This window comes from Hyperolius riggenbachi, chromosome 3, assembly GCF_040937935.1.
Source record: "Hyperolius riggenbachi isolate aHypRig1 chromosome 3, aHypRig1.pri, whole genome shotgun sequence".
NCBI classification, from domain to species: domain Eukaryota; kingdom Metazoa; phylum Chordata; class Amphibia; order Anura; family Hyperoliidae; genus Hyperolius; species Hyperolius riggenbachi.
This window is the reverse complement of record NC_090648.1, coordinates 22,603,506-22,614,027: the sequence shown is the minus strand read 5'-3', so window position 1 is coordinate 22,614,027 and position 10,522 is coordinate 22,603,506. Positions and strand designations below refer to the sequence as shown.

The 10,522-nt window shown below is 40.1% G+C and overlaps 1 protein-coding gene across 1 annotated transcript; it reads left to right on the top strand.

The window, feature by feature from the left end:
- The first annotated feature begins 9,033 nt into the window (after positions 1-9,033).
- LOC137561942 (olfactory receptor 10AG1-like) lies at positions 9,034-9,810 on the top strand. Its single transcript, XM_068273288.1, has one exon. The coding sequence runs from the start codon at positions 9,034-9,036 to the stop codon at positions 9,808-9,810; it is 777 nt and encodes a 258-aa protein (XP_068129389.1).
- Positions 9,811-10,522: the final 712 nt, after the last annotated feature.

Here is a 10,522-nt window from a genome sequence, read left to right as displayed (position 1 = left end):
AAGGTTAGTGTTAGGCTGAGGGCTAGAATATAAGATGCACCTAGGTTTAGAGGCCAAATACCAAGAAAAAAATATATATATACGGTATATATATATATATATATACTAAACCCGGTGTGTCCATATTTCAGGAGCATCTTCTAGATGTTTTCCCCAATCATTGTCCTCCTGTGTCCCCATGTGTCCTCCTCTGTCCCTTCTGTCCACTGTGTGTGCCCTTTTTGTCCCCCTTTCTTCTCCTTTGTTCCCCTGTATTTCCCTCAGAAGCCAACACTAGGGGAGCCATACAGGAGTGAAGAGGTATGTGCTCGCCGCTGGAATCGCTGGATTAGGTGAGCCGCACTGCCACTAATTGTTTTTACACATTAATTGTTTAATGGAAAAAATGCATTGAAGTCAATCAGGAATAAGTGACTGTATTTGTTTGAAATGCCCAAACATTTTTTTTTATCGAGAATCTCATGATGGTAAAAATTAAATTAATTTTTGTAAAACGTTCTCTGGTGAATTCTCCCAGATCCTCATATACAACTGGTGTAACATATTTAAGTATCTTTGAAAGTTGAAAATGAATACAGTCCCTCCTGTATGTAAAGGTGCCCATAGACCTAAAGAATATGGGCAGATTCGACAAAGAGACAATTGTTATCTCTAATTGAATCGCTGCCCGCCGCTGCCCTCCAATGTATAAATGTGCTCCCTGTGTGCATTTACAGGTTACCTGTCCTGTTGCAGCCTCGGTGCAGTGTCCCATAACCTCCGGGCGGCTATCCATACATGCTACTGGCGCATAGCGCCTGACGTCAGACACTATGCGCCAACGTCAGACAATATGCACCAGTAGCATGTATGGAATACTGCCCGGGGGTTACGGGACAACGCGCGGAGGCTGCAAACAGGACAGGTAATGTATGAATGCACATGGGGGCACATTAATACATAGCGGTGGGGGTTTCGTCCTCTCGACGCTCGCTCGGAAATCGCCACCGTACCGCCGTACCCCTGACCAAGCAACTTCGACCTGACATCTTGCAGCAAGCGCCATAGACAAAGCAACAATTTTCTGTCCCGAAATTGGTTGTTTTGTCAGTCAGGAATGCACTTGGAGGCAACGATTTTCATCAAATTCAATTCAAATAATCAAATTGGATGGTCAATCGGCCGCCAAGTTACCTGACATATGGGAACCTTAAGTATTTTACCCAATTTATGCAGCAAGTGAGTTCTTCTTATTGTTGTTGTTATCATTATCAAGCAAATATTGTTATTTTTTGTCACAATTTTGGCGAAGTAAAGACATACAATTTTGCTGATTTCTATGTCTTATCAAGTATAAAAAAAAAAAAGAGGTACATCAAAAACTAAAGTCAATTTGCCAATGACTTAGTAACCACAACAAGTAAATAGTAAGGGTATAACACACATCACATTACACCCCTCAGAATAAAAATCTGCAAGGTCTGGGACGCCCAGGGTATGGAAGAAAGAGATTGTGCTGTGTTCATAAAACACACCTCTTCCACACATCTGTCCTGCCCTATCCTGTTACCGCCTCTCAGATCTCGCTGCTGAGGACTCTAGGGAAGCGGTGCAGGCGAGCATGTGCGAGATCTGAGAGGCAGAGAAGGAGGTAAATAGGATACAAGGGTGGGCCAGATGGGTGAAAGAGGCGTTTTTTATGTGCACAGCACAATCTATTCTTCCATACCGCGCTGATAAACAGGGAGACAAGGAGAGCTGACCAATCCGCTTATGGAAAGGTAGAGTTGACAATCCAACCAGTCAATCACCCGTATACTGTTATATACTGGGTAACACATACAGTACAGCACCAGTATCTGTTCATACATAGCACCAGTATGTGATGTTTTTTAATTTTTATTTGGTGTGTTTTGGAATAGGGGTAGTCTGATACGGCGAGTATATCCCAAACTCTATATTTTACCTGGAAAAGTTGGGGGGTCGTCTTATACGCCCAGTCAACTTATATGCTGGAATATACGGTACATATATATATATATATATATATATATATATATATATATATATATACTAAACCTGGTGTGTCCATATTTCAGGAGCGTCTTCTATAGGGATGGTCGCTGGATTCCGCGGAATTCTAAATTCCGCCATTCCGGGCGAAATTGGGCCAATTCCGATTCCGCCGGTTGGAACGGAATTGCTATAGCTCTAAAACGGAATTCCCAGAAAATTTTAAAATTCTGCAGAATTTTACGGAATTCACATTTATTTCCTCACCTAACTATTTTCTACCTCCCTCCTCCTGGATGGAGGAGGGTCTCATCTTCCAGGGAATTGTAGTATTTAAAAAGCCAGCTTACATACTGTGGCTGGGAATTAAACCCAGGTCTCAGTGTGTGGTACGTAACTCACTTAACCACTATACAACCAACAACACTACATGCTGAAGCCAGCCTAGCATGTACCATTATGATCAATCCAAGAGAAAAATGTGCTTGCTTAAGGATTGGTAGCACGAAAAGCCAACTCACATTGGCTGGGAATTGAACTCAGGCTGGGCTGGGTATTGAACCCAGGTCTCAGTGTGTGGTAGGTAACTCAATTAACCACTATGCCACCAACACTTGATTGTTTTACGCTGAAAATTCAGTTCAATGGAATCAAGTCCTAGAGAGAGAGAGGGAGAGAGAGAGAGAGAGAGAGAGAGAAAGAGAGAGAGAGAGAGAGAGAGAGAGAGAGAGATCATTTTTCTCTTGGGTATATCACAATGGTACATGCTAGGCTGGCTTCAGCATGTAGTGTTGGTGGTATAGTGGTTAAGTGAGTTACCTACCACACACTGAGTACTGGGTTCAATTCCCAGCCCAGCCCGAGTTCAATTCCCAGCCAATGTGAGTTGGCTTTTCATGCTACAAATCCTTAAGCAAGCTAATTTTTCTCTTGGATTGATCATAATGGTACATGCTAGGCTGCCTTCAGCATGTAGTGTTGTTGGTGGTATAGTGGTGAAGTGAGTTACCTACCACGCACTCAGACCTGGTTCAATTCCCAGCCCAGCCTGGGTTCAATTCCCAGCTACAGTATGTAAGCTGACTTTTGAAATACTACAATTCCCTGGAAGATGAGACCCTCCTCCCTCCGGGAGGAGGGTAAGGTTTAAGGGAACAGTTAATAGGGTCTATGGGCTACCATATAGGATAAATAAGGTTACTTTAGCCATTTTTTCAATTTTCTGACGGAATCTGGAATTCCACGAAATTTCTTACAAATTTTCATAGCGACAGAATTTAACACTGGCGGAATCCGTGATTTCCGGCGGAATGGAATTTGCTCTTTCCGATCATCCCTAGTCTTCTAGATGTTTTCCCCAATCATTGTCCTCCTGTGTCTCCATGTGTCCTCCTCTGTCCCTTCTGTCCACTGTGTGTGCCCTTTTGTCCCCCTTTCTTCTCCTTTGTTCCCCCTTATTTCCCTCAGAAACCAACACTAGGGGAGCCATGCAGGAGCAAAGAGGTATGCGTTCGCCGCCGGCATCGCTGGATTAGGTGAGCCACACTGCCACTAATTGTTTTTACACATGGGGAGAGGAGGAGACCAGGGTGATTTTGATGAAAAGTGATAGTTGAAGATTTCAGTAATGAAAAAGGCTGTTGTATGTTTTTAAAACACATACAGTAGTTGTAAATCAGCACAAGTAATGTTATTACACATTATGCGGTGAGTGTGACTGCAAACTAAATGTTGTACATCATTTTAGGCCAATGCATATTTTTCTTAAAATGCCTTCTTTTTTCCCTCCATATATTAAAGAAAATACTTAAGATATGTCTTGCTAAAACAAAAATCATTTAACTATAATTTCCGCGAATGTGAAGATTAATGAATCCCATGACATCACCACTGAACACTTTGTGTTTCTGGCATTCCCATGGGATCCTTTCTATGAATATAAATAAAGCTGCAACATTTTGTACAATCAGTGATTTCATTGTTTAGCAAACAGAAATTAACTACTGTGCTTCAGTTTCGCTTTGGCTATTAATTGATGCTTTAAATACATATACTATATATTATTAACAATTTATGTAAGTATGTTTTTTAATCTTGTACCTATATAATGTAATGCAAAGCTTATTTCAAGAATTCATTGCAAAATCCGTTATGCACACAGATGCATTTGTAATGTGCTCTTCTCTTCTCTAATAGGAAGAATTGACTGAAATTCACAAAAAAAAAAAAAAAAAAAAAAAGTTTTGCTGTGACAGCTCTGGTTTTGTCTTTTTAGGGACTCTGAAGAAATCAGTCTTCAGTTGTTGTTTTTTTTTTTTTTTTTAAATTAAATCCTTTTAGGAAAACTTTCATTTTAATTGAGGACTCATATTGACTTGTAACCTGGAGTTTTAGAAGCTGTGAGATGCCACTGATTGCTGTTAGAATGATTTTACCTGGTGTTAATAGTCTGAATATAAACTGAAATTAAACATGGTACGCTAGATGTCAACTGGTAAGGTCTGTGTTTGGATCCATAACCTATTACAATTAAACACAGGAGTCCTTATTCAATTCATTTTTTTTCTCCTAAGTTTTCTGTACGAGATCATTTTTTTATCCTTTGTATAAAATAGTTTCCAGCACTTTGTAATCGAAAGAAATCGAAACAACAGAAATTGTATTATGGTCGGGGCCAATTTGCAATTAACTTTTTCTTTTGAGTTTTCTCCTAAGGGACATTTTCACACCTTGCCTATAAAAGGTTTTTGCTGTTTTTTTAAACCTCCAAAAACCAAAAAATAAACTTAAAATAATTTTGATAGTACTTATTTCACCTACATTTTGGCATTTTTTTCAATGGCAAATTGCCAAAAAGTTATTAAAAAAAAGGAAAAAAAAGCCCCTAACCCAGGGTAATTGAATAAGGGCCAAAATATCTACATGCTGGTGTTACATACTGTGACAATCTTACCTTCCAGCGGCAGTTCCCACGATGTCTCGGACGGGGGCTGTGCTGCTGGCGAAGCTCCCATGCTGATATCCTCCGCCGGCATCCTCGGCCTCCCCGCAGCGGGGTATTCCAGCGCACGCATGCGTAATGCATCCAAACGGATGTGCGCAAGACCTGAAAGGTCTAGCTAGCTATATTTTGAGCTACATTGATATATTGTGTAGACGCACAATATATATGTACTTTAGTCAGTCAGTCTTGTATTTTGTAGTTATATCTTGTAATTATTCATAATATTCTAGTAATATTATTGAAGTAACATCTATTGTATATTTATCTGTGTAACGACCTTTTGCCTGCCTCTTGACCTCGCTCTTGTCTGATTCTACTGTACCACTGCCATCTGATTTACGTGTTTGACTCGGCCTGTCCCTGACTACGCTTTTGCCTGATCCTTTCAATACGACTGACATCTGACTTAAGTGAATGACCCTGCCTGATAATTGACTACAATATTGCCTAGTGACTCTGTACCACGATACCTCTGACTTGTGCAGGACTACGGCCTGGACTTGACTAATCTTATTCTCCACTGCTGTGTATTGTACTAGCTACACTACCTGTTCACGCTCCAGCATGATACATACAATGTGGCAAACACACCCTTTGTGTTCTGAAGTTCATACATTGAAGTTCATACACAAAAAGCTCACGATGTTTAAAATAAAGAATTCTAAAAAAGCTTCAGCATTCTTTGAAACCCAGTTAAAAACCTCAAAGTGTTTCCTATTTAACTGGTACCCACAATAAATCTGAACTACGGATAACATTACAAACTGACATCTTGTGCATTGAACTTTGTCAGTGGATCTTAACCTTTATGGAAAAAAACAGCTTCTATAACATGATTCTCTGTTTCAATGTATTTTATAGAAGAATGTTCAAAAAATATGAGAAATGGAACAGACATATGCATATTCAATACAATAAGAGAATAAAATTGGAGAAAAAAAAATAAAAACAGCTGCATGAGCAATGAAAAACTGGTCAAATAGAACCAGAGAAGTGGGTGCAACATGCCTCTAGGTTAAAGTTGAACCACTTCTACAGGATGACAAAATGTACATCTAGAGTGCAAAATTATTGTGGGACAAGCAGTGATATTAACAGTATCACCAAAAAAAAAAACTAAATACAATACAAATTAATTGGGACAAAGGAAGGTGTATGGGGAGGGATGAGAAAGGGAGGTCGAGAGACCGCTTACTGACATTCATGTTTGTATCAATATAAGGATTTATGGAAAGGTGGCCATCAGGGGTTGTTTGTATGTTTTTATTTATTTATTTATTTATTTGTTTGTTTGTTTTTGTATTTTTGTTGGTATTTTTTGTAAAGTTTAGATTTGCATACCCAATGTTGAATAAAGATTTTTGTTATACTTTTTCAAATTTTGCTGTGGGAGGTGCTATTTTTAAGGGTGTTTTTTTCCTCTACCATATAATTGCTCTTGTTTTGAGCCCTAGCACACACAGTTATTTGGTTGAGGTGTTGCAGACACTCCCTAGAAACTAAGATTTAATTATTTGGCCCTTTACAAAGAAGCCATTTTTTGTGTCTTTCAGTAACATCACTTGATACTGAAAAATCCCTCCCTCTTCTTTATATTAGCAGGGCTTAGCCATCTTGGCAGATATGGCTAAAATGATCATTTTCTTTTTTCCAAAATAGGGGACACTGGGTTCAGTTTGGGAAGCTTTATCTAATCAATGTATACTTTACATCAATTGTGAAAAATATTTTTAAGCAGCAATATAGAGGTCATATGTACTGTATATAGTGTGTTTGTTGAAAGCAACTCACATACTCTAATTGTCTGTAAGCCTATTTATTGTACAGCGCTGCGTAATATGTTGGCGCTATATAAATCTAATAAATAATAATAATAATAATAATCAGGGCTGGATTTCTATAAAGGCCATAGCAGCCCAGGTCTTGGGTGGCTTCTTCCAAGGGAGTGGCTGAACATAGAGGAGAGGCTACATATGGAGGTGGGGGCTTCAAGTGGGGAACCAAACATGGAAAGGGCTACTCCCCAAGGGAGTTTTACATGAAAGAGAGGGTCTGCTGTATATTATGGATATTACCACCATGGAAGAAGGGGGCTGCACTTAGAATGGGAGAACAGCTGCCACACATGGGAGGGACACCACTAGCTGGCCTAGGGATGGAAAAAACAGATATATGGCCTTGATACTATGGAGTCACATTACACACCACAACCCCATACTTCCTTCTCAAAAATAGTGCCCAAATACATTCCACATCCTTGAATAAACAGAGGAATTAGCTGGGCAGTCGGCCTTTGGAGGGATTGCATCACACGCAGGCAACAATCAGGGAAAAAACTACATCCACACACTACTGGCTTTAGCTAGGCATGCACCGAGACGTGCTTCTGGTAATACAAGAGAAATAAAGGAGGTTTCGAAAGCGTTGCAAAACAAGGCAAATAGACTGGGCACTGTACTGCTATCAGCATTTATTGCCAAAATTCACTGCCAGTAGACATCATAAAAATCCAATGATAAGATACATCAAACCTGTGTCAGATGACTTGCATCAAACACGCTTCATACATGTGACTTGTGGTGGGAGGTAGGGTGACCAGGGGAAAGGTGGATGGGCACAACAGCTATTTCACGCTGTTGCAGCAGTTGCTCACATGCTTGTCGAGCGAACCACTGGACAAGCATGTGAGCAAGCACTGTAACAGTGCGAAACAGCTGTTGTGCCCGTCCACCTTTCCCCTGGTCACTCTACCTCCCTCCACAAGTCGCACCTATGAAGCATGTTTGATGCAAGTTGTCTGACACAAGTTTGATGTATCTTATCATTAAACTTGTATGATGTCTACTAGCCGTGAAGTTTGGCAATAAATGCTGATAGCAGGACAGCGACCGGTCTATTTGCCTTGTTTTGCAATACATCTCCAGGCAATGACAGCAATGGTAGAAACAACAGCAGTTTGTCCACATCTCTTACAGCAGAAATGTGGTCAAATGTGGTTATGAACTCTTTGGTCCACTGAAAGTGGACCAGCATGGTCACACATTCACCTTCATAATAAAATAATAATAATAATCTAGTGCAGAGATTCAAGGAATGTGCTTAACTTCAGGTGTACTCTGAGGAGAATTGTAATGTTTTTGATATTTTTTTTATTCTCACCCACCCTAGCTTTCAATTTTTGCGGCCATGCGTTCATGGAAGGGAAATTTTTGTTTCTAATTTGTTTTATATAGTGTAGCTAGCACTAGGCTAGCTACACATGTGCCCCAAGTCCCCCGGCACAGCTCTGATCCCTCCGATCACCGCCGGCTATATTTACCTAGCCGCGATCCTGCGAGAACCGCAAGTTCCCCGAATAGCTTCTGTCGTCGCTACGGTGACGATCCGACATGACGTCTGACGTCATGACGTCATGCGCAGTACCGATCCTCCCCATAGCGATACCTGGAGGCTATTGGAGAGGCTGCGCCATCGCGGGTTCTGGGGGGAGGTATGTATAAGGGCTGTGATTGGGGGGATCAGAGAGTGCCGGCGGTGATCGGGGGCAACATGTAGCTAGCTAAGTGCTAGCTACATGATCTAATAACATTTTTATTACAAAAAAACCACCTGGGGCCATGCAATCCCCTGCGGCGGTATGGACGAGCTGAGTTCATCCATACCGCTCAGGTGGTTAAGGTTAATATGATCTGGGAGAAAAGTCAGGAGAAAATGTATTTGTAAAGGGGCCTCGTTCTCACACACTTTTCTCTCTCTCTCTTTCTCATCCTCCCTCTTTCATCCCATCACATTTTTTTTTACAAAATCATGAAATGTAAAAAAGCAAATTCACTTATTTTAAGAATTTTTTCTTTCTTTAGGTTATGGGTACAAATAATGTGACTTCCATTACCGTGATCCACCTCGTAGGGTTTCAGACTTCTCATGTGATTAAGGTGTTCATTTTTTTCCTGTTTCTCATGGTTTATTGTGCTTCAGTATTTGGAAACCTTCTGATAATTACGCTGGTATCCTACAGTAAATCTCTCCATTCCCCTATGTATTTCTTCCTCACCCAGCTGGCGTTAACAGACATATTCCTAATAACGGTTATCCTCCCTAATATGCTCCGTATAGTTTTGGTGGTGGAGGCCATATTGCAGTTTCATCACTGCATCGCCCAGTTTTACTTTTTCGGTGCCTTGGAAGGTATGGAGTGTTTTCTTCTGACTGTAATGAGTTGCGATAGATATTTGGCTATCTGCAAACCTCTACATTATACTATGATAATGAGCCACCAAAATTGTTTAATACTAGTTGTTACTTGTTGGACTTTAAGCTTTGCTATCCTCCTGATTCACCCTTTAATTATAGTAAACCTAAAGTTTTGTGGTTCCAATGTTATTGACCATTTCTTCTGTGATCTTGATCCCATCTTAGAACTCTCCTGCTCTGATACCACCATTCTTCAACTGGTGGTGACATCTTCTTCTACCTTATTTGTCGCCATCCCATTCTTTTTAATAATCATGTCCTATGTTTATATTATAACCACCATTTTCAAAATCCCTTCCGTTACGGGGAGACAAAAAGTTTTCTCAACATGCAGCTCCCACCTGACTGTTGTCTCCTTATTTTATGGCACACTTAGTTGCGTTTATTTGGCTCCTCGTAAAGGACAGTCAGGAAACATCACTAAATACCTGTCCTTACTGTACACTGTAGGCACTCCACTGATTAATCCAATAATATACAGCCTCAGGAACAAAGACTTGAAAAAAGTTGGAAGAAAACTCATCAACAAATTACTGAACTTTTATTTTAATACAAATTAATGTTTTTGTAGTTCATTTATCTCATTTTATTAGTCTATTGTTTGTTTATTTACATAAAATTTGATGTATAACACTGTACAATATAGACAGTGAAGAGTTGCAGATACAGTACATGTTTTAGACCAATGTGGACTATTTGTGGGTTATATTTTTTATACAGTCTTATATATATTTAGATATTTTGTATGCATTTAATGTTTCCTTTCTTTTATTTATAGTTGTTACTGATTGTATGCCTATTCCATCTGTGTTGGGTAGAGTGACCCTGTGGAAATGCATTTGATAACCCCACCTTGAGGTGGTTGTCCCACCCCACGGAGGGAATATATCTTGATTTTGGAAAGGTGCCATTACCTGATAGCAATGGTTAAAGGGACTCCGAGCAGTGCAGAAACTATGGAAAGATGCACATCATTTTAAAGCTCTCTTTCTCCTCTTTCCAATGATATATAAACCACCACCCTATGTCTTTTAGTTTTCGCTATTTTCGTGATTGAAATTGCCGCGGCCGCGATTTCGATCGCGAAAATAGAGAAAACTAAAAGGTGTAGGGCAACGATTTAGGTGTCGTCAGAAAGAGGAGAAAGAGAGCTTTAAAATGATATCCATCAAGCCTTAGTTATATTGTTTTACACAGGGCGACTTTTTGTCAAAGTCAGCAGCTGCATTCAGCAAAATGGAGCTGCTGACACTGGGGAAAGTGTCGTCCTGT

Excerpts from the sequence above, each read along its gene's own strand:
- LOC137561942 (XM_068273288.1), top strand. The coding sequence starts at position 9,034 with ATGTATTTCTTCCTCACCCAGCTGGCGTTAACAGACATATTCCTAATA.